Genomic DNA, 25,358 nt, shown 5'->3' with positions numbered 1-25,358 from the left:
TATATATATATATATATATATATATATATATAATGTATTTTTTTGGGGGGGGGGGGATATTTATTATGGCAAAAAGTTAAAAAGAATTGCTCTTTTTTTTTTTTTTAAACTGTCAGTATTTTTTTGTTTATCGCACAAAAAATAAAAACCGTAGGTGATCAAATACTACCAAAAGAAAGCTCTATTTGAGGGGAAAAAAGACGGAAATTTTGTTTGGGTGCAACATCATGCGACCGCGCAATTGTCAGTTAAAGTGACACAGTAGGAACAAAGTTAGTTTCTGGGAAGCCGCACTCTGAACAAGTTGTAGCCTTTATTTAAAAAAAAAAAAAAAAAAGAAGGACAGCACTACAAGTCACAGCAACATGAAATAAAACCCGACTGCTGACGTGTGTCGCACTGAAACTAGTGCTTAGTCATAACTAAACAAACAACATTGTGCGACCACGCAACTGTCAGTTAAAGTGACACAGTGCCGAATCGCAAAAAGTGCTCTGGTCAGGAAGGGGGTAAAAATTCTTCAGGCGCTGAAGTGGTTAATGAAAATTCTATATTGTTTCTGTATATGAAAATAAAATCTGCTTTTACTCAGGTACCTTTCAAAAAATAAAAAAATAAAATAAAACCAGTGCAAGAAATACATTTCAGATCACACAAGTAAAACTCATCCAGGGAGTCATAATTGATGGGTTCTGGTCATTGTACAACAACATTGTGAAATTCCAGAGCAGTGCCATGGCACACACAGGCCCAGATTCTCAAAGGAGATACGCCATCGTATCTCTGAGTCTGGACGGTCGTATCTATGTGCCTGATTCTTAGAAGCAGTTACGCATAGATTTGTATTAGATCCGACCGGCGTAAGTCTCTTACGCCATCGGATCTTAACTGCATATTTACGCTGGCCGCTAGGGGCGTGTATGCTGATTTACGCCTAGAAATATGTAAATCAGCTAGATATGCGAATTCACGAACGTATGCCCGGCCGACGCAGTACAGATACGCTGTTTACGTTAAGCTTTTCCCGGCGTAAAGTTACCCCTGCTATATGAGGCGTACCAATGTAAAGTATGGACGTCGTTCCCGTGTCGAATTTTGAAAATTTTACGTCGTTTGCGTAAGTCGTCCGTGAATGGGGCTGGACGTAATTTACGGTCACGTCAAAACCAATACGTCCTTGCAGCGTATTTGGAGCAATGCACACTGGGATATGTCCACGAACGGCGCATGCGCCGTTCGTTAAAAACATCAATCACGTCAGGTCACATAAAATTTACATAAAACACGCCCCCCTGTTCCACATTTGAATTAGGCGGGCTTACGCCGGCCTATTTACGCTACGCCGCCGCAACTTACGGAGCAAGTGCTTTGAGAATATTGCACTTGCCCGTCTAAGTTGGAGGCGTAAAGTAAATAGGATACGTTACGCCCGCACAAAGATACGCCGCTGTACGTGAATCTGGGCCACAGTACCTGAATGATCTCTAGGTGGGCTCACGAAGATCTGACTGACGAATGAAGAGAGTCTTATTAAAGAGTTGGCCAGTGTGTGCCACAACGGGTTACTGACCACACTGTACACAGCCATAGCAAAATAATGCATGAGATAGAAAAAAAAGATAGTAAAAGAAAAGACAGATAACTAAAAAGACAACTAGAAAAAAACAAAAAACAAAAAAAAAAACAACAACTAGATCCCCAGAGCATGAATTCAGACATAAAAAGAGGTATTAACTACTCAGAAGAAAAATACATCCACACGTACCCTCAAACAAAGTACAAGGCACTTAAAAAAAACAAAAAACATAAAAAACATCCATGGTGTTAGAACTGATAAAAGCTACTACAAAAGGTTTAGTACATTTAAAGAAATTGGAGGAAGGTTGAAGACGGAAAGGAGATGCTGGAACCTGTCAATAAGTAGTAAGCGGCTTTCATGCAAGCGATAGCGACATACAGATGCGGAGATGTGAAGGTGTCGCCGGGTCCAGTAAAATACGCACTACGAAGAGTGGAAAATTCATTTAAAAGGCGTCGCTCTGAGTGGCCTCACCTCTGAAATGTTCTGCTAAAATATTTTGAGATTCCAAAAAACACCCTTTCATGATATCCCAAGATCCAACAGAGCACACATCGCTTTAACTGACAATTGCGCGGTCGTGCGACGTGGCTCCCAAACAAAATTGGCGTCCTTTTTATCCCACAAATAGAGCTTTCTTTTGGTGGTATTTGATCACCTCTGCTGTTTTATTTTTTGCGCTATAAACAAAAATAGAGCGACAATTTTGAAAAAAATGCAATATTTTTTACTTTTTGCTATAATAAATATCCCTCTTCTAACTGTAGGGGGTGTGGCCGTAGGTGTGGCGTCATTGATTGTGTTTTCCTATAAAAGGGAACACACGATCAATGACGCCGCCCCAGTGAAGAACGGGTAAGCTGGGTTTACACACAGCTCAACCCGTTGTTCAGCTCTGGGGACCGATCGCGGGACTCCAGCAGCGATCGGGTCCGCGAGTCCCGCGGCTGCGGTCACGGAGCTTCGGGTCGCGGGCGCACGTGACCCCACGGCTGGACTTAAAGGGCAACGTACAGGTACGTTGATGTGCCCAACCGTGCCATTCTGCCGACGTATATCGGCGTGAAGGGGTCCTTAAGTGGTTAAAGTAAAACACTCCATACACCCAGTGAAGTGAACAGCCTCAGATGATACACAGAGATGAAACCAAATCTCCCTACATAAGTTTTATATTTATATCTGCTGTCTTCACCTTTATATACGGTTTAGAAAGTGGAGATCGTGTTAGGAGATTTTCTCTACCTGGTTAAGGCCCCCTTCACACTACTGCGACTTCAAAGCCGCACGATTTTGCTGCGATTTAAAGGAGACTTGAGGTCTATGAACCTGAACGCGCATCAACGTCAGACCAATGTAGTGCAGGGACTACTTTGAAGTTGGCACGACTTGAAGTCATACGAATATGAATGGTAGTCATTGGAAATCATGGGAAACGACTAGTCATGCTACTTTGCAGTCCCAAATCGTTGGACAAGTCGTACAGAGTGTGATGTCTGGGCATACAGCCAAGATAGCTAAAATTGCTGATTGGAGGAAAGGCACACACCTCCTCTCATCATAGGCAGAGACTCTAAGGAGGTGTTTTGTAATAGGACCTGCTCTCTGCTAATCTATTTTAGCAACCTCCCCTGACAGAAGATTCAGGCTGCTTTTGTCTAAAGAGTTATCAGGCTGATAGAAGAGGAACGGGTCAGAAGAGAGCTTTGGGACTTACCTCTTTGAAGAGAGATAACAAAATACTGCAGATATATGTGCCCAGCTCAAATTTCAAGAATCGGGTTTAGGCCCCTTTCACACTTGTGCGACTTCAAAGTCGCGCAATTTTACCGCGAATCGTGGCCGCGATTTTGACAAGACAGTCATACGACTGTGGATCCGACTTTGCCCCACAACTTGAAGTACGACTTCAATGAGAAGGGACGCGACTTTGGTCCCCCAATAATTAGGGGGATTATTGGGGCAGTCCCAGCATGCTCCGGGTGGTGACGACATAAGGGGGCGGGGTAATTCTCAAAATACATCGGAAGAAAAGAAGAGGGAAGAAGGCGACGAGGAAGACCGGGCTGGCCGATGCTAGTAAAAGAGCTTCAAAGAAGATAGTGGCGGCCAGCCCCGAAGAAGGCACCAGAGAGCGGGAGAAGAACCGGAGAGCAGAAGAAGAGAATGGAAAAGACCCCCGAAGTCAGAAGAAGACCCCCGGAGCTGACTAATAAATGATTTTAAAAACCTGTGTAGTGGGTTTATTTTTTTTTTACACTTTTCCTCCAGGTGAATGGGTAGGGGTACGATGTACCCCATACTCATTCACCTAGGGTGGGGGGCCAGGATCTGGGGGCCCCCTTATTAAAGGGGGCTCCCAGATCCCGATAAGCCCCCCGCCGCAGACCCCGACAACCAATGGCCAGGGTTGTCGGGAAGGGGCCCTTGTCCTCATCAACATAGGAGTAAGGTGCTGTGGGGTGGGGGGCACTCGCTCGTCCCCACCCCCTTTCCTGACCGGCCTGGTTGGTGCTCAGATAAGGGTCTGGTATGGATTTTGGGGGGGACCCCACGCCGTTTTTTTGGCATGGGGGTTCCCCTTAAAATCCAAAAAAATTGGCGTGGAGTTCCCCCTAATTATTGGGGGGATCAAAGTCGCGTCCCTGCTCATTGAACTCGTACTTCAAGTTGTGGGGCAAAGTCGGATCCACAGTCGTATGACTGTCTTGTCAAAATCGCAGCCAAAAATCGTGCGATAAAGCGGAACTCCAGGTATGATTTTTATGGCATAGTTACATTGGTCCAGCTTGGATCAATACAAGTATATTCCACACCTGTGGGACTGCTGTGGAAGCGGAAAATCACTGTAGTAGTTGGTGCTACTACAGTTATCACTACAGCTTTCCGGGTCATCACCATCATTCACAAAACAGCTTGTATTATTTTCAATGAATAGGAGGCATTTTGTGATTGGAGGAGGTGGAGGCAGGGCTGTGCATAAGCACATAAATTTGGGGAGTGGTGATTTGAGGGGGATTTGTGTTGGGAAGGGGACTGGGGAAGATTTGTGCCAGGAGGGGGAATTTTGGGGGGTTTGTGCTAGAAAGAGTAATATGGTAGGGGGGAGGGGATTTGCGATAGGAGGGGATTTTTTTGGGCGGGGAGGGGATTTGTGCTAGCAGGAATAATTGGGGTATTTGTTCTAGAAAGGGAAATGGGGGGGGGGGGATTTGTGCTAGGATGGGGGATAAGGGAGAATTTGTTCTGGATGGAGAGGATCTGGGCTCAGAGGGGAAGTTTGAGGGGTAGATGATTTTTACTAGGAGGAGGGGGGGGGGAGTTTGTGCTGGGGGGCATATGGGGAATGAGTGGATTTCAGGTGTTGGGGGATTTCAGTAAAAGGCAGATTTGTACTGGGAGGTGGGGGAATTTATGCTTGGGGGTAAACATGCAGATTAGTGCTTGATTTTTGATTCTCATACATATTGGGGGGGCATAATTTGGCATGTTCACCCTGGCCTCTAGATGACCTTGGCACTGAATAAGGGGGTGCCAATAGTCCTGCTGTACGAGGCCCGGGCCAGCAGGTGGAGCCAGGCAGCAGGGTGAATCGGATGTGGGCAGGGAGAGTGATTGGTGCAGTGGGGTGGCAATTACTGTGACTGATCCCCCGTATAGCCCTTTCTGCAGCAGATGACAGCCAGCTTCTCCTTTCCCTTGTGCTGGCTTTCAGCTGCTACAGAGAGATCCATACAAGGAATCAGTTCCAGTAACCCCCCCCCCCACCAATCACCCTCCCTGTGCACCATAGATTCCACCTGCTACCCAGAACCTTGTGTGCCCCCTCAACTCTTATGGTGCTACCGACTTCCCTCCTCTCCTTCCTGCCAGAAGCCTGCAAGCCCACAATGGGATTTTTCAGGATGATCAAGACATTGCTTGTATATCAAGGCAAAATGTATTAAAACATGGTTACTCTCAAACCAAGGCTTTACTGAAACATTGTAACCTCCTGTGATTACAAGGTCTCAATTTATGAATGGAGAGGAGCCGCTGTCTTCTCTCCATTCATTTTCAGTGCAGCCAAGGCTGCAGAGAAAGGGACTGGGGAATCTCTATCCTCTTAGCCAGATTCAGTAAGAGTGGCATAACTTTGAGGCGGCGTAGCGTATTGCATATACGCTACGCCACCGTAAGTCAGAGAGGCAAGTGCTGTATTCACAAAGCACTTGCCTCCTAAGTTACGGCGGCGTATCGTAAATGGGCCGGCCTAAGCATGCTTAATTCATATGTGGAACAGGGGGGCGTGTTTTATGTAAATGATTCGTGACCTGACGTGATTGACGTTTTTTACGAACGGCGCATGCGCCGTCCGTGGACAAATCCCAGTGTGCATTGCTCTAAAGTACGCCGCAAGGACTTATTGGTTTTGACGTGAACATAAATTATGTCCAGCCCCATTCACGGATGACTTGCGCAAACAACGTAAAATTTTCAAATTTCGACGCGGGAACGACTGCCATATTTAACATTGGCTAGGCCAAGTTCGACTAACTTTACGCCGGAAAAAGCCTTACGTAAACGACGTAAAAAAATGCGCCGGGCGCACGTACGTTTCTGAATCGGCGTATCTAGTCATTTGCATATTCTACGCCGATCTCAACGGAAGCGCCACCTAGCGGCCAGCGTAAATATGCACCCCAAGATACGACGGCGTAGGAGACTTACGCCGCTCGTATCTTAGCCTAATTTAAGCGTATCTGGTTTCCAGAATACGCTTAAATTTGCGACGGCGTAGATTCAGAGTTACGACGGCGTATCTACTGATACACCGGCGTAACTCTTTATGAATCTAGCTATCTGTCTCTTTCTCTGTCTCAAGGGGAGATATCAGGGGTCTGTAAAGACCCCTGATATCTCACCAAACAGGGCTGATAAAAAAAAAAAAAAGTATTGCAATAAATAAGGAAAAATTATTCTAAAAAATACAAAAAAAATAAAAAAATAAAACAAACACAGACACAGTCCACCCCCCCCTTCCAAATAAGGAAGCATTGAAAAAAAATATTAAAAAATAAAAACGGTCACGTGACATAATAATAATAATAATGAAAACATAAAAAATAAAAAAATAAAGTATCGGTATCGGTGAGAAAAAAAAAAAAAAAGGATCGCTATCGGGACAACCCTACTTTTGACAACATAGTGCATCTCTCAATGGGGCCACAAGTTCTGAAAACTGTGACTTCCCATCACTCAAAAACAAAAAGGTTTGGCTTCTCTTTAAGGGAAATGGTGACAAACCATAAAAGGCACAGAAAACCTAGACAGAAGAGTATACACTGGAGATGTGACATGTTGTCCTTACGTGTCACCCAGGCTTGTACATTATGTAAATATCAGGAGAATGTCAGGGGTGATGACAGCACGTTAGTAAGACACGGTGGTGTGAAGTATGGGAGATAAGTGACACTGCACATGAATAAGTAGCTGTACAGTCATTAGACATTCCACAATCCATTCACACAAGCTCCAGGTGTGCTCATGACGTGCCTGTCCATAACGTGACAATCACCAACCTCCGCATCATACACTGGAGACTATACACTTTTTGAATATTTTAAGGTCGAGTTATTCTATAGGATGAGATGAGTTTTTCTTATTGTCATTTAGAGATTTTACGCTCCCACACAATCTGCCGCACCTTCCCTACTGGGGTGCACACCAACTCTTAATAATAAGGTATCCCTATATACCACGTTTCCCCCGAAGATAAGCCCGGGGTCTTATATTAATTTTGGCAACCTAAAACACACTAGGGCTTATTTTCGGGGATGTCTTATTTAATTATGGTACGTACAATGATCTTAAAGTGGTTGTTACTCTTCTCTGGGAGTTCTCTGGGCTCTTCTCTGCTCCGGGATCCCCGCTGGTGTCGGCCTGCTCCATGCACTGGGGAGGGGGGCCGCGGGCTTAGGGCGGGAAGAGAGCGGAGGAGGGGGGAGCCGGTATGGATTGGGGGGGCGGGACCCACGCTGTTTTTTTTAGAATTTATCATTTGAATCGTTCGGAATTTTTGGAATTCGCTAGAAAATTAATAAAGGAAACAAAATTACCGTTTATACTCGAGTATAAGCCTAGTTTTTCATCCCTTTTTTTTAGTCTGAAAATGCCCCCCTCGGCTTATACTCGAGTCTGTGTACCTGAGTCTGTGACATGCATATTCAGACGGCGGGCGTCCAGTGTTAAAAAGTCGCGCCTCGTCCTGTTCCGTTATAGGCGGAACACTCAGTTTCCCAGCAGACACTGGGGCAGATTCTCGTAGAATCGCGCAAAACTGTGCGGGCGTAACGTATCTCCTTTACGTTACGCCGCTGCAAGTTTTCCAGGCAAGTGCTTTATTCACAAATCACTTGCCTGTAAAGTTGCGGCGGCGTAGTGTAAATCACCCGGCGCAAGCCCGCCTAATTCAAATTAGGCGGGTAGGGGGCGTATAGCATTCAAATTAAGCGCGTTAACGCACCGAACGTACTGCGCATGCACGGTCCGAAAAATATCACAGGGTGCATTGCTCCAAATGACGTCGCAAGGACGTCATTGGTTTCGATGTTAACGTAAATGGCATCCAGCCCCATTCACGGACGACTTACGCAAACAACGTAAATTTATAAATGTTGACGCGGGAACGACGGCCATACTTAACATTGGTTGCCCCTCATATAGCAGGGGCAACTTTACGCCGGAAAAACCTAACATAAACGTCGTAACTTCACTGAGTCGGCCACGCATACATTCGGGAATTCGCGTATCTAGCCAATTTGCATACTCGACAAGGAAAACTACGGAGGCGACACCTAGCGGCCAAAAAAAAAATTGCATTTAAGATCCGACGGCGTAAGAGACTTACGCCTGACGGATCTAATAGATATATATGCGTAACTGATTCTAAGAATCAGTCGCATAGATACGACGGCCCAGATTAGGACTTACGACGGCGTACATGGCGTTGCGCCGTCGTAAGCCCTTTGAGAATCTGGGCCACTGTGTTTAGTGTTACACCTATCATGGACGTCCTCTCATCCGTGATAAACAAGAGGACGTCCGTGATAGGCAGAACACTGAACACAGCGTCTGCTGGGAAACAGTGTTCCACCTATCACAGAACAGGACGAGAAGGAGAAGCGACTTTTTAACACTGCACACCCGCAATCGGAATATGCATGTCACAAAAAATAAGGTACACAGATCGGTACAGCGAGGTGAGGCTGCAATGGGCACAGAGAGGTGAGGCTGCAATGGGCACAGCGAGGGGAGGCTGCAATGGGCACAGCGAGGGGAGGCTGCAATGGGCACAGCGAGGGGAGGCTGCAATGGGCACAGCGAGGGGAGGCTGCAATGGGCACAGCGAGGGGAGGCTGCAATGGGCACAGCGTGGGGAGGCTGCAATGGGCACAGCGAGGGGAGGCTGCAATGGGCACAGCGAGGGGAGGCTGCAATGGGCACAGCGAGGGGAGGCTGCAATGGGCACAGCGAGGGGAGGCTGCAATGGGCACAGCGAGGGGAGGCTGCAATGGGCACAGCGAGGGGAGGCTGCAATGGGCACAGCGAGGGGAGGCTGCAATGGGCACAGTGAGGGGAGGCATGCAAATGGGCATTGTTGACCCTCTTTTCCACTTACAGTAGCTGCTGCATTCTCACCCTAGGCTTATACTCGAGTCAATGCGTTTTCCCATTTTTTTTGTGGTAAAATTTGGTGCCTCGGCTTATATTCGGGTTGGCTTATACTCGAATATATACGGTAAACAAAACTAAACTAATTTCAAAACGAATTGACTCCCAATGAATTGGTTTTAGCAAAAGTTTTCCAAGACCTGAAAATTATTTTAGGGTTTCCTCTGGGGAAATTTTTTTGAAAAAAGCAGAACTGGCCACTCGGAAAATACAATCTTTATTTGAAGACATCTGGAAAATTTCAAAACATAAGTAATATTAGCTGTATATCATTACTTACATGAAATTTACCAGATGTCTTCAAATGAAGATTGTATTTTCCGAGTGGCCAGTTCTGCTTTTTTCAAAAATTTTCCCCAGAGGAAACCCTAAAAAAATGTTTTGGTCTTGGAAAACTTTTACTAAAACCAATTCATTGGGAGTCAATTAGTTTTGGAATTAGTTTAGTTTTGTTTAATTTAGCTTCCTTTATTAATTTTGTAAAGAATTCCAAAAATTCAGAACGATTCAAATGTAAAAAAAAAAAAACTGCGTCCGCCCCCAAAACATATTTGGCCCTTTGGCTCTCCCCCAAAATCCATGCCAGACCCTTATCTGAACATGCAGCCCGGCCGGTCAGGGAAGGGAGGAGCTCGCTCGTGAACCACACAAGACCACTTGCCCTCAACACGGGAGGGAGCTTTGGGGCGGGGTGGCTCTGCTCGAATAAGGGTCTGGTATGGATTTGGGGGGGACCCCACGCTGTTTTTTTTTTATTTGAATCGTTCTGAAAATTTGAAATTGGTTATGCACCGCTTCTAAAAGCGATCCCACGGTGGAGACCACTTTTATTTGAAAACCAACCACCTACGAGAAATCTCAAAGTAATTACCGTATTTATCGGCGTATACCGCGCACTTTTTTCCCCTTAAAATCAGGGGAAAATCGTGAGTGCGCGATATACGCTGATCCCCGTTGTTTCTGAGCGCCGCAGCCTAGAGCCGAGACGAGCGTACTGCGCACTCGGCTAGGCTCGGCTCCGCAGCCTAGAGCCGAGCCAAGCGTACGGCGCACTCGTCTAGGCTCAGCTCTGCCCGTAGCCACGCGAGAGGAGCCGAGAGGAGGCGAACACACAGGAAATCCGGCTACTCTCAGCTCGGCCGAGGCGCCAAATCCAAAAACAAACACCGCTGCAACCCCGGGCAAGGTGCGCATGGACTTGCAGACGGACACCCACAAGGCTGGACAGACCCCGCAAAAGGAAGCCGCAGACGGACACCAACAAGGCTGGACGGACCCCGCGCAAGGAAGCTGCAGATGGACACCCACAAGGCTGGACAGACCCCGCGCAAGGAAGCCGCAGACGGACACCCACAAGGCTGGACAGACCCCGCGCAAGGAAGCCGCAGACGGACACCCACAAGGCTGGATGGACCCCGCGCAAGGAAGCCGCAGACGGACACCAACAAGGCTGGACGGACCCCGCGCAAGGAAGCCGCAGACGGACACCCACAAGGCTGGACAGACCCCGCGCAAGGAAGCCGCAGACGGACACCCACAAGGCTGGATGGACCCCGCGCAAGGAAGCCGCAGACGGACACCAACAAGGCTGGACGGACCCCGCGCAAGGAAGCCGCAGACGGACACCCACAAGGCTGGACGGACCCCGCGCAAGGAAGCCGCAGACGGACGCCGGACAAGGCCGCCGATGGACGCAGGGCAAAAATGTAAGTTTTATTTTTCCTTAAACTACCTTTCTAAGCTTGGGGTGCGCGTTATACGCCGGTGCGCGATATACCCTGATAAATACGGTATGTAAATTTCCAGTTAGGCAGTCGGCAAGTGGTGGCATGCGGCTGGTCTTGGAACTATGCAATCACCATTAAATGGGAGATCAGACATAGTTGAAGGAACTCCTAGCAACCTCTGGAGGAGGTCCTGGAATCGTGGTTGAGATCGGGTGGTCTTGTGGATTTCAATTTAACATTAGGAAACCAATTGCTACAGCAGGATAAATGTGCTACCAAGTCTGCTGGAAGGACACAGGCTGCCTCATCTAGCTGAAGCTTTTACGGTAACATTCTATAACCTTACCAAACGATGTACTATTACATTATATGTACTGTATGCAATCCGAAGCAAAAAAAAGCATTTTTAAAATCCTGATCCGAACTATTCCAGCACATAAAATGCTTACGATGAATATAAGAGCCTGCCGTGGCCAGTAATGGAGGGATGGGAGTTTCTATGGAGGATTGCAGCTCACACAATTTAACCTCCCTCCAGCTGTGAGTACACAGGGAGGTGCTCGGGTCACATTCTGCAATGAGTCAAGTGCCGTAACAATAGCAACCCGTTGCCAGGGCAGGGTGTGGGCTGATCACTATGGAAGGACAGAAAGTGGGAGGGGAGCAAAGAACGGCCAACACAAGGGGAAAAAAGAAACCTTCCAGGAAAGTGTAATGATCAGCCTGCGAGAACTTTATGTCTTTCAACCCCGATGGTTTATTCCCACCAGACCCACTATAAAGGGCTATTGACAACAGCAAAATGCAGCGGACGGGACCTTTACACACTTAGGCCCAGATTCTCAAAAGAGATACGACGGCGTATCTCCAGATACGCCGTTGTATCTCTGAGTCGCGCCGTCGTATCTATGCGCCTGATTCTTAGAATCAGTTACGCATAGATTTCCCTTAGATCCGACAGGCGTAAGTCTCTTACGCCGTCGGATCGTAACTGCATATTTACGCTGGCCGCTAGGGGCGTGTACGCTGATTTACACGTTGAAATATGTAAATCAGCTAGATACGCGGATTCACGAACGTACGCCCGGCTGACGCAGTACATTTACGCCATTTGGGTTGGGCTTTTCCCGGCATATAGTTACCCCTGCTATATGGTGGCATAAGTGCGGCGTACCAATGTTAAGTATGGCCGTCGTTCCCGCAACGAAATTTGAAAATTTTGCGTCGTTTGCGTAACTCGACCGTGAATGGGGCTGGACGTAATTTACGTTAACGTCAAAACCAATACGTCCTTGAGGCGTATTAGGAGCAATGCACACTGGGAGATTTCCACGAACGGCGCATGCGCCATTTGTGAAAAACGTCGAGTCACAGAACATTAACATAAAACACGCCCCCCTGTCCCACATTTGAATTAGGCGGGCTTACGCCGTCCGATTTACGCTACGCCGCCGCAACTTACGGAGCAAGTGCTTTGAGAATACTGCACTTGCCCGTCTAAGTTGCGGAGGCGTAACGTAAATCAGATACGTTACGCCAGCACAAAGTTACGCGCTCCTACGAGAATCTGGCTCTTAGTTTTTGAGTTTAAACTCTAGAATTACAAAAATATTTGAAAAAAAAAAAAAGTTTAACCATGTCAGCTCAGGAAGATTTACCCCCTCCCCCCCCACTCCATAACCAGGCATTTTTTTGCGATACGCCGCTGCGTTACTTTAACTGACAATTGCGCGGTCGTGTGACACTGTACCCAAATAAAATTTGACCTTTTTTCCCCCCATAAATAGAGCTTTCATTTGTTGGTATTTGTTCACCTGATTTTTTTTTCTGTGCCATAAATAATGAATAAAAATGGCCTGGTCATTAGGGGGTAAATCCTTCCGTGGCTTAAGTGGTTAAAGGAGCTGCAGGAATATCTGGCAAGTTCTGGCTGAGTGGTACATGTGAAAGCAATCTCCCGTATTCTTCATATGTCTGAGCTATGGGTTAGAGGGGCAAAAATAAATAAAATAGACAATTTTGAAAAAAACAAACAAAAAAATAAATAAAAAACAAATTTACTTTCTGCTATAAAACATATCCAAGAAAAAAAAAAATCTTCTTCAAAAATTTAGGTCAATGTGTATTCTGGTACATATTTTTGTAAAAAAAAATCCCAATAAGTGTATATTGATTGGTTTGCGCAAAAAGTTATAGCGTTTACAAACTATGAGGGTTATTTATTTATTTCCTAGTAATGGCAGCGATCAGTAACTTATATCGGGACTGCAGTATTGTGGCGGACAGTCAGACACTGACACTTTTTGGGGACCAGTGACACCAATACAGTGATCAGTGCTAGAAATATGCACTGTCACTGATGACACTGGTTGGGAAGAGGTTAATAATCAAGGGCGATCAAAGGGCTAACTGTGTGCCTAGCTAGTGTGTTTGTATACTATGGGAGGTGCTTTTACTAGGGGGAGACATGGATTCCTGTCCCTGATTTGGAGGAACACAGGATCTGTGTCTCCCCCTACTGACAGAACAACGATCTGCCTTGTTTATATAGGCAGATCACCATTCTGCCTCTGTGCTGAATGGTTGTATCATCACAGCGCGAGTGGGTCGCCAGCGGCGCGTGTGTGCGCAACCCAGACCCGGAAGCATCAGATCACGTACTGGGTACGTGATCTGGCGCAGCAGTGCCACCTTGACACTGTATAAGTTATACGGGTGGCAAGTGGGCTTCTCATGGGGCCCCAAGCAGTGCCCGATGGGTCAGTCCACCCCTGATCACAGCACATGTTGGCATTCACGGTTCCCTCAATGAACTGTAACTTCCCAATGCTGGCAACACTCATACAACCCCAGACCATGACACTCCCACCACCATGCTTGACTGTAGGTAAGACACACTCGTCTTTGTACTCCTCACCTGGTTGCCACCACCCATGCTTGACACCATCTGAACCAAATATGTTTATCTTGGTCTCATCAGACCACAGGACATGGTTCCAGTAAAGCAAACCAATTTGATGCAGTGTGCGGCGTATAATCTGAGCACTGAAAGCCTGCCCCCCCCCCCCCCCCCAACCTCTGCAGAAATGCTGGCAGCACTCATATGTCTATTTCCCAAAGACAACCTCTGGATATGACGCTGAGCACGTGCACTCAACTTCTTTGGTCGACCATGGCGAGTACAACCTGCCCTGTTAAACTGCTGTGTGGTCTTGGCCACCGTGCTGCAGCGCAGTTTCAGGGTCTTGGCAATTTTTCAGATCCTCATGGAGTTCTGTGCCATGAGGTGCGATGTTGAACATCCAGTGACCAGAATGAGAGAGCGCGATAACACCACATTTAACACACCTGCTCCCCATTCACACCTGAGACCTTGTAACACTAACGATTCACATGACACCAGGGAGGGAAAATGGTTAATCGGGCCCAATTTGGATATTTTCACTTAGGGGTGTACTCACTTTTGTTGCCAGCAGTTTAGACATCAACCACTTCAATACCGGGCACTTTCGGCCATTCCTGTCCAGGACAATTTTCAGCTTTTAGCGCTGTCAAAAAATTGCGTGGTCATGCAACACTGTACCCAAACTACATTTTTATAATTTTCTTCCCACAGCTTTCTTTTGGTGGTATTTGATCACCTCTGGGGTTTTTATTTTTTTCCAAAAAATAACTAAAAAATACCCATTTTTTTTTTGCAATTTCCAACATTTTTTTTAGGTTTTTGTCACAAAATGTTGTTTTCCCCTTCACTGATGAGTTGTCACTGATAAAGTGACACTGATGGGCACTGATGAGGAAGCACCGATATGTAGAATTGATGGGCACTGATAGGCAGCACAGACAGGTGGCACTGATGATGAGGTACTGATAGATAACTGACAGATGTTTACTGCTGGGTACTGATTGGCACTGTGGTGGGCTCTGATTGGCACTGGCAAACTTAATTGTGGGGACAATGCTGGGCACCGATTGGGAAGTGATTGGCAGAACTGAGGGGGCTGTGCTGATAATCAAGGTGCTGATTATCAGCACAGACCCCCCCCCCCCCCCCCTCTGACAGGAAGGGCCGCCAATTGTCTCTCACTGTCAGCATGATCTGCTGTGATTGGTCACAGCTGATCACGTGGTAAGAAGCCTCTGTCAGAGTCTTATCACGATCGGAAATGCAGCGTGTCAGACTGACACGCCACATCTCATATGATGTCCAGTCGGGATAACAGAACCGCTTCCCGCCCGTCATTCTGCATACGGTGGGCAGGAAGTAGTTAACCACTTAAGCCCCCGACCTTTAGGCAGCTAAATGCCCAGGCCAGGTTTTGCGATTCGGCACTGCGTCGCTTTAACAGACAATTGCGCGGTCGCGCGACGTGGCTCCCAAACAAAATTGGCGTCCTTTTTTTCCCCCCACAAATAGAGCTTTATTTTGGTGGTATTTAATCACCTCTGCGGTTTTTATTTTTTGCGCTATAAACAAAAATAGAGCGACAATTTTGAAAAAATGCAATATTTTTTACTTTTTGCTATAATAAATATCCCCCAAAAACATATATAAAAATTTATTTTTTCCTCAGTTTAGGCCGATACGTATTCTTCTACCTATTTTTGGTAAAAAAAAAAAAATCGCAATAAGCGGTTATCGATTGGTTTGCGCAAAATTTATAGCGTTTACAAAATAGGGTATAGTTTTTTTTTTTTTTACTACTAATGGCGGCGATCAGCAATTTTTTTCGTGACTGCGACATTATGGCGGACACTTCGGCCAATTTTGACACATTTTTGGGACCATTGTCATTTTCACAGCAAAAAATGCATTTAAATTGCATTGTTTATTGTGAAAATGACAGTTGCAGTTTGGGAGTTAACCACAGGGGGCGCTGAAGGAGTTAAGGTTCACTTAATGTGTGTTTACAACTGTAGGGGGTGTGGCTGTAGGTCTGATGTCATTGATCGAGTCTCCCTATAAAAGGGATCACTCGATCGATGCAGCCGCCACAGTGAAGCACGGGGAAGCCATGTTTACATACGGCTCTCCCCGTTCTTCAGCTCCGGGGAGCGATCGCGAGGGGGCGGCTAGAAAAGAATAGCCGCGCCCTCGTCCCGGATCGCTCCCCGCGGGTTACCGACCGCCGCCTGTACTGGGGGGGGGGGGGGGTGTCCCGATCGGACCCCCGACCCCGCGGAAAGGCCGGGACGTACATGTACGCCCAGATGCCTGTACGTGCCATTCTGTGGACGTATATGTACATGCAGCGGGCGTTAACCGGTTAATGGCTGTGTGTTGAGTTATTTTGAGGGGACAGCAAATTTACACTGTTATACAAGCTGTACACTCACTACTTTACATTGTAGCAAAGTGTCATTTCTTCAGTGTTGTCACATGAAAAGATAGAATAAAACAGTTACAAAAATGTCAGGGGTGTACTTACTTTTGTGAGATACTGTGCATGATTGAAGTTATAATTACTGATAGAACTCACCTTTAAGTTGTTGCAGCTCCACATCCAAGCTTTCAATGTTGGAGTCACAAAACTCCAAGTTCTCAATAGTTTCTGCTCTCGTTTCCTCATCCTGCTCGTCATCCTCGAGCATCAAACAAAGCTCTTCTCGAGTTTTCCTGTAGATCTCCAATTCCTGTTCTACATCTTCAATCTTCAATAGTAAGAAAGGACAAGGCCGATCTTTGTCCATTTCTTCCAAGTCTTCTGCTGTGTCAGCTTCATCAGGAGCACTGGAAATTGAGAACCCGTCATAAGGGCTTTCATCCAGTAGGGTTTCCTGTCCTTGTACTGGCCTTGGAGATGGAGTATTTCTTTGACTGTTTGGTGGGGGTAATGGAGCAGGTCTGGAAGGTTTCAGGGATTGAACCGGGGGTGTATTTTCCACATACTCCCTTCTATATGAATTCTGTCTTGGTGGAACTAAATACGATGTACCTGGAGATGTATTAGCTCTCTGATGAGGACGTGGAGGAGGAGGCCGCAGAGTTTTCTTCTTTTCAGGAGATTTTTGCACTCTGGATTGCTGTGGTGACCCCCGGATAATGTCGGTTTCAGAGTTGAAATCCAGGATAGAAAAATGCCGGGAGACCTTACCATTACCATTCGTCTTTGGATTCGAGACGCTCTTTTCAAACTGCGAAAGCTGTTCGGAAAGCTTGGAGTCTAAATCAATCAAATCAGACCCACCGCTGCCTCTACGTTCGTCATTGGCTGGGCTGTCCCGACTAGTTGGCCATGGAGTTGACCAAGAACTTCTGTCACCATGCTTGTCTTTTGTGCGAGAAGAAGCTTTTGTCTTTTGCCGATGGTCCTCCACCCAGTGAACCAAGTCTTGAAGAGGAAGACTGTTTTTCCTATTCTTGTTTTTCGACCTTTCGTTGGTGTTGTTCTGAAGACGAATCTCTTCAGTCGTCATAGAAAATGCCTTTTTAGAAAACCATTTTTCTTGTGACCCATTTGAAACAAACGACCTCTTCCTTCTGTCCTCATTCACCGATGAAGTTGAATTATGTTCGTTGGACCTTTGCCCACCAGTTTGTGATGTTGGAGGAGTGCACAGTTTATTCTGTGGGCGAGGCGGTAGCTGGGGTTTTGAAGAAGCATTGTTTGCGTCGCATTCGCTTTGCATAATTCCATTGTTTCTTTTTAAATAGGATTCTTGACTTTGCCTTTTCTCCTGGGCATCATTAGATGTGGACTGTGGACTGTCCTCCATGTGAACGTCCCAATAGAGGGGATCTGTTGCAGGTTGATCATAGGAAGACGATATGTCAAGATAACTTATTGGAGTTTGCAAAACGAAATTTTCAGATTCAATCAGTTGTTCCTCCTGAGAAGACTTTTCTGTAGTCTCAAATTTTACAAATCTGTAAGGGAAGATCCCCCTATTTCCATACAACTCGCCCTCCAGCCACCCATCCTCCATTGTTTTAATAATACGAATTCTGTCTCCAACATCAAAGTCCAGTTCCCGTTGCTCCATAGCCTGGAACCTATAAAGGGCAATGGCAAACGTACCATCTTCTTCTTCCTCCAATATCATTTTATCTGTGTCCTTTTGATGTTCTATGTGGAACTGGGCTATTTCCTTATCATGACCAAACTCGTTTCTATCATTAGTGAATTGGACACTGTCCAAAACTCGTAAAGGGTTCAAGAGTTCCACAAAGCCTTCTGGGAAAATTCCTCTTCTTCCATTCAGCTCCCCCTCAAACCAGCCAGGTTCTGGGACTCCAGTGATTATGATGAGGTCTCCTTCCCGAAAATCTAGTTCCTCTTCCAGCTGTGCAGAAAGGCCCATTATTGCCCGGGCCTGCCCAATGGCATAACTCGGCAGCTCTATAGCCAGATTCTGGCAAAGCTGGCGGCTTTTGGAGGAAAGGTAGAATTCCTGGATACAGGAAAGGGGAAAAAACCCTCTGGAGCCCCAACAGTTCCTTCCTTGTAACCAACTTGAAGCCAGAGACCCTTCCAGCACCACCAGATCCCCTGGGAAAAACAAAATATAATGATTAGTACCAAATTGAAGTCAAATATAAAATACATACACAGTATTTAGTAAATGAAAACTGTAAAGGTTTTGGGTAAATTTTTCCCCACATCCATGTCGTGGCTCCCCCCTCCATCTCCTCTGTTTCCCAGCGGTCGCTGCTTCTCCTCCCAGCCAAATCGGGTCTTCAGAATCTTGGCCAATCAGGTCTCAGAACCTGCTTCCTGATTGGCCAGGAGGAAAAAACAGGAAGACATTAGCCAATATTAATTCGCCAATGTCCCACAACTGGGTGGGCTCAAGGCGCAGTGCTCTGCGCCCTGAGCCCACCCTTTTTTGAAGCCAATTAGAGCCTCGGAATCCATGTGTCCGGTGCCCTGCGTGTAGATTAGGGGCCGGGCGCATGGATTAGGGGGGCGGCGCCCAGCCGCTAATGGCCTGACCACCGAGTACAGGCTTGCAGAACTTGGTTCTAGGTGGCCAAGGTTTTCTCGCCATACCTCCATGGAGCTTCCACTAACTTTACTGATAATAGCCGCATGAGCATTGGCTAGATTCTTGTATAGAGAAAAAGGTTGCAATCACTTATATTTATTATTGAGCAAATAAGTGGTTAAAAAAGAGGGTTAAATGGGACTTTAAATGGAGACAGTGACTGGGTAGTGTCATATGCCTCCATCCCTGGCACAATGCAAAAGGGAAATCTGGGACTTTAAATGAAGCACATGGCTATACGGTAATAAAAAGGAAATCAATGTTTATTGGTACATATACACAAGTTGAGTCATATGAAAATACAGTAGATAAATAGTATTGCTCATTAGTGACACATAGTACAAATGTATACATACATAACGGTGCACTGGGTGGTGTTGGTTGGTAACCTAGACCTCTCAAAGTGATATAAAAAGTCCATAATAAATCATTATTGTGAAGGTAAGTATGGTCAGATGGTAGCGTAGCACCGAAAGAAAGGGTGCTCTACGCGCTTCGTGGGTTCTTTTGGGTCACTCATCAGGAGCCAATGTAAGGTACATATACTTGTATCTGCTAAAAAGCTGCAAACAAGTGCTTTATATATATATATATTCGGATAATTAGATGCACAAAAAAAGCGAGGGGAAGGAAGAGGGGAGGGAAAAAAAAAATTGGTTACTCACAAGTCAGCTGTAAGTTTCAAATTGGGTGCCCGAGAGCCGAAGACATAATGGGGGACTCATCTCCGGGAGCTGTGGCAGTGGCCAGAAGCATGAAGACAACATCAGCAGTAACAAATAAACTACCACGGGAGTGGGATTTCTATTGGAAATCAAAAGTGATGCAGTGTGTGTCACAAAGGGCACTCTGTGGAGAGTAATATATATATATATATATATATATATATATATATATATATATATATATATATATATATATATATATCTCTCAATGTAGATTAGTGCATGTCTAATGATATTGTAAGGAATGAACCCAAAGCATGGTATCAGTAAAGGTGAACCCAGGTGAGGAATAAAAGTAGACAATAACATATGAATGAAAATATGTAGTTCTCAAAGGAATAAAGTGGAAGGAAAAAAGAACCAAGAAAAAACATTGAAACAGAAAAAACATTGAAACAAAAAAAACAGCCAAACTGAAAAGTGTAGCCAAGTGATACCTGAATCTAGGTGTGTTGAGTAACAAACAAGTCAGGAAACAGGACGTGAGTGCTCCACCTGGAGGTGAAATTTATAGTGGGGTCATGCCACTGAGTCACTCCGCAACGCCACGCTAGCATACTCAGCAAGGGGGAAAGCGACGTAAGTGCCTGAGTGGCAAAAGTCGCTCGGCACTCAACGCCAGGGATGTCACCCCCAGTATATTACACAGATGGCCAAGCAACGTGCTGGCGCCAAGCGCCACCAGTGATGCCATGTACACGGCATGGAAGGTGCAGGGTCCAATGCATATTCAGAGCCCACGAGTCCCCCTGTGCAGAAGTGAAACGGAGGGGGAGAGGAAGGCACCAGGTGGGCATCACAGCTCCCAGGAAATGTGTGAAAACCCCAATGTCTCCAGCATCCAGTCCCATATGGAAAGAACTGACATGGAGTGTCACCTGAGTGGTGTTAGCGATTTACGTCAAGAACATATATGTGATTGATTGATTGAATGGAAATCCCACTCCTGTGGCAGTTTGTTACTTCTGGTGTTGTCTTCATGCTGCTGGCCACTGCCACAGCTCCTGGAGATAAATCCCCCACTATACCTCCAACTGGCACCAATGATGTGGCACTAATCTTTCCACTGACACCAATGATAGGGCACTATTACTTTCACAGACACCAGTGATGGGGCGCCATTCCTTTCACAGACACCAGTGATGGGGCGCCATTCCTTTCACAGACACCAGTGATGGGGCGCCATTCCTTTCACAGACACCAGTGATGGGGCGCCATTCCTTTCACAGACACCAGTGATGGGGCGCCATTCCTTTCACAGACACCAGTGATGGGGCGCCATTCCTTTCACAGACACCAGTGATGGGGCGCCATTCCTTTCACAGACACCAGTGATGGGGTGCCATTCCTTTCACAGACACCAGTGATGGGGCCCCATTCCTTTCACAGACACCAGTGATGGGGCGCCATTCCTTTCACAGACACCAGTGATGGGGCGCCATTCCTTTCACAGACACCAGTGATGGGGTGCCATTCCTTTCACAGACACCAGTGATGGGGTGCCATTCCTTTCACAGACACCAGTGATGGGGCCCCATTCCTTTCACAGACACCAGTGATGGGGCGCCATTCCTTTCACAGACACCAGTGATGGGGCACCATTCCTTTCACAGACACCAGTGATGGGGCCCCATTCCTTTCACAGACACCAGTGATGGGGCGCCATTCCTTTCACAGACACCAGTGATGAGGCGCCATTCCTTCCACCGACACCAGTGATGGGGCACCATTCCTTCCACTGACCTCTCACCGACACCAAAAATATGGCTTTTGTTTACTCCCACTGACACCAGGACATTTTCTACTCTCACTGGCCACAGTCCAGACCCCCTAAAGTCTGTAGGACAGCAAGGACTGGTCCTTTGTGAAAAAAGTTTGGAGACCCCCGATCTAATAGAATCCTCCAGCAGAAGAGGAAAGCCCACAGAAGATCTCCAAAGCACGTCTAGCGTATGGCCAATACGGAAGGGTGACAAGGTAGGAGTACAACTGGGGACAAAAACAGAACGTTGTCACTACAGAACAGGAAAAGCCTAAACAAGGACTATGTGGCGGGATCACCAGCGATCATGTTCATGCATTCTACACATATCAAAGCATTGAAAATTACTTTTGAAGCGACATGAACAGGTTAAGTTTATATGATAGTTTGGGGATTGGGTTTATATACACTAGGATGAGGGCAAGGGGCATGCTGGAACGTTTTAGAATTCATATTTTCTGCCACCAAACCCCTGCCTATCAGCCTATAAAGTGGGCACTTACCATCACAAGCCTGGCTTTGGCTTTAATCTAGGGTGCAGGCAACTCCGTATCTAGATTTCTAGTAATTAGACTAGATGACAAGCAAAGTATTTTAGTTAATTTTGAATGAATAAATTCATCTAAATTATGTTTTTATCTATCTATGTCTGGAATGCTTTTATGAGATACAGAGAACATTTCTCCATATACAGGCATACCCCGCTTTAAGTACACTCACTTTACATACACTCGCGAGTAAGGACATACCCCCAAGTGTATGTAAAGTGCCTTACAAGTACTGTACAGACATTTTGCAGCTGCAGTAGAAGGAGCTGAAGCTCAGAGAGCATACCCCACCCTGTTCCAGTGTGCCCCTGACACCCCCACTACAGCCCCCGAGACCTCAACTACAGCTCTTGACACCCCCACTACAGTCCCTGACCCCCCACTACACCCTAGAAGTGAAAAGGGGTATTGTTTCACTTTAAGTACATTTTCGTTTTACAAACATGCTCTGGTCTCGTTGTGTACTTAAAAGTGGGGTATGCCTGTACTCCAAATCTAACAACCACAATATACAATAATACAAAGAGAGAAAACGTTACCCAAGGGCACCCTCTGGTGGCTAGGTCGAGGAACAACCCTTCAAGTATTTTTATACAAAAACACACATACAGGGCCAGATTCACAAAGAGATACGACGGTGTATCTCCTGATACACCGTCGTATCTCTGACTTAGGCCTTGTCGTATCTATGCGACTGATTCAGAGAATCAGTTACGCATAGATATGCCCAAGATCCGACAGGTGTAACTTTGTTACACCGTCGGATCTTAACTGCAATTTAAAAATGGCCGCGGGGGGGGGGGGGGCGTTCTCGCTGATTTACGTTGAGAAATATGTAAATTCACGAACGTACGCGGGCCCGACGCAGTGTTGTTACGACGTTTACGTAGCGGTTTTCCCGGCGTATACTTACCCCTGCTTCTATGAGGCACAGCCAATGTTAAGTATAGCTGTCGTTCCCGCGTAGATTTTTTTTTATTTTATGTCGTTTGCGTACGCCGATTCTCTAACGCGCTGGACGCGAGTTACGCTCACGCCGAAACCAATGACGTCCTAGCGACGTCATTGGGAGCAATGCACGCCGGGAAAATTTGCGGACGGCGCATTCGCATTTAAATCGGCGCAGGGATGCGCCTGATTTAAATGCTACACTCCCCCTAGCCGCGGAATTTGAATTCCGCCGGGAGATTTACGATCCGCCGCCGCAAGTTTGGAGGTAAGTGTTTTGTGAATTACCCACTTGCCTCTCAAACTTGCGGCAGCGGATCTTAAATCACATAGGTCACGCGGATCGAAAGATCCACTGATCTATGTGAATCTAGCCCACAGTGGGGTTTATTTACTAAAGCTAGAGTGCAAAATTAGTAACAATTCTTCAATGAGATCAATCAGGTTCCAGGTTTTATTGCCAAAGCTTAATTGAACAAGCTGAGGTTAGAAGCTGATCGGCTTCTATGTAGAAATGTGACACATTTTGCACTCTTTGGCCCAGATTCACAAAGTCCGAATGGCCGCCATCGTATCTATGCGCCCGATTCATAGAATCAGTTACGCATAGATTTGGCCAAGATACGAGCGGCGTAAGTCTCCTACGCCGTTGTATCTTGGGTTGCAATAATTCCGCTGGCCGCTAGGTGGCGCTTCCTTGATTTCCGCGTTGAATATGTAAATGAGCAAGATACGCCGATTCACGAACGTACGTACGTCCCTCGCAATTAGTTACGCCGTTTACGCAAGACATATGCCGGCGTAAAGATAAAGCATGTCTTTAGGTGGCGCAGCCCATGCAAATTATGGACGTCGGAACAAGCGTATCTTTTTACGTCGTTTGCGCAAGTCGTACGCGAATAGGGCTGTGCGTAAGTTACGTTCACGTCACAGGCATTGAGCCGACGTATCTTTGGGAGTAAATAAGACGTGATACTGAGCATGCGCGCGCATGCGCTGTTCGTTCGGCCATGCATCTACATGGGGTCAAGCCTCATTTAAATACAACACGCCCCCTACCAGTCTTTGAATTACGCGCGCTTACGCCGGCCCATTTGCGCTACGCCGCCGCAAGTGCTTTGTGAATACAGCACTTGCCTCTCTAAGTTGCGGCGGCGTAGCGTAAATACGATATGCCCGCGCAACATAGAGCGGCCGTACGTGAATCTAGGCCTTTAGCTTTAGTAAATAAACCCCAGTATGTCAACAATAACTCTATAGCCACCTTTCTTTCCTTTTTTTTACCCTGGAGGAACCCTTGAATTTTTTTCGGGTTTTGGGAAGTCCTTGCCAAAAATTATTTTATATACTGCTCCAGATACATTAGTATGATCAGTAAGTTGTGTAAATAATAATAATAATAATGTATCATACACAAAGTATTTGACACTCAAAAGAAGGTAACTTATACAGAGCAGGGGGTTGCTGTAAACAAAATGAATCTTAATATACAACCAATAGTAAAAAGGTCAAAACTACTACTGGTTACTACTACTGGTCAGTGAATAAGTGCCCCTTACATTGGTGAGGAGTAGAAATACCCTTTCACATGGCTGATCTGTATAGGGCCTCCTTCCATTGGTGATAAGTGAAGCAATGGCCCCTTATACAGATGGTCCGTATAGTGCCCCCCTTACCTTGGTGAGGAGTGAAGCAATTGACCCTTACATGGCTGGTCAGTATAGTGCCTGCTTACCTTGGTGATGAGTGAAGCAATTGACCCTTACACTGATTGGCCATATAGTGCCCCCCTTACTTTGGTGATAAATAAAGCAATGGCCCCTTACACTGATGGTCCATATAGTACCCCATTCCATTGTTAATAAATGAAGCAATGGCCCCTTATTCAGATGGTCCCTATAGTACCCACTTCCATTGGTGATGAGTGAAGCAATGGCCCCTTATTTAGATGGTCCCTATAGTACCCACTTCCATTGGTGATAAGTGAAGTAATGGCCCCTTACATGGCTGGTCTGTATAGTGCCCCCTTACCTTGGTGATGAGTGAAGCAATGGCCCCTTACACAGGTGGTCCCTATATTACCCTCCCCCATTGGTGATAAGTGAAGCAATGTCCACTTACATGAATGGTCTGTATAGTGCCCCCTTCTATTGGTGATAAGTGAAGCAATGGCCCCTTACACAGAAGGTCTGTATAGTGCCCCCTTCTATTGATGATAAGAGAAGCAATGGCCCCCTACACAGATGGTCTGTATAGTGCCCCTCTACATTGGAGAGGAGTAGAAAAATCTTACATGGTCCCGACGTGGTCAGTGCAAGAAATGCTCCCCTGTGTTGGATGTCAGTGGAAAATTGTCCTCTTACATCGGTGGCC

The 25,358-nt window shown here is 46.3% G+C and overlaps 1 protein-coding gene across 1 annotated transcript in view; it reads right to left on the bottom strand.

Annotated features, from left to right (window-relative positions):
* Positions 1-25,358, bottom strand: part of LOC120946769 (dynamin binding protein) — a 217,549-nt gene that overhangs the window by 118,930 nt on the left and 73,261 nt on the right. The window contains exon 4 of the mRNA XM_040361457.1: positions 16,497-18,506. Coding sequence (XP_040217391.1) covers positions 16,497-18,506 — 2,010 coding nt within the window. The remainder of the gene's footprint in view (positions 1-16,496; positions 18,507-25,358) is intronic.

The sequence above is a fragment of the Rana temporaria genome, chromosome 8 (genome assembly GCF_905171775.1).
Source record: "Rana temporaria chromosome 8, aRanTem1.1, whole genome shotgun sequence".
NCBI lineage: Eukaryota > Metazoa > Chordata > Amphibia > Anura > Ranidae > Rana > Rana temporaria.
The sequence above is the reverse complement of the archived record's forward strand: the minus strand, read 5'-3'. Positions and strand labels throughout refer to the sequence as shown.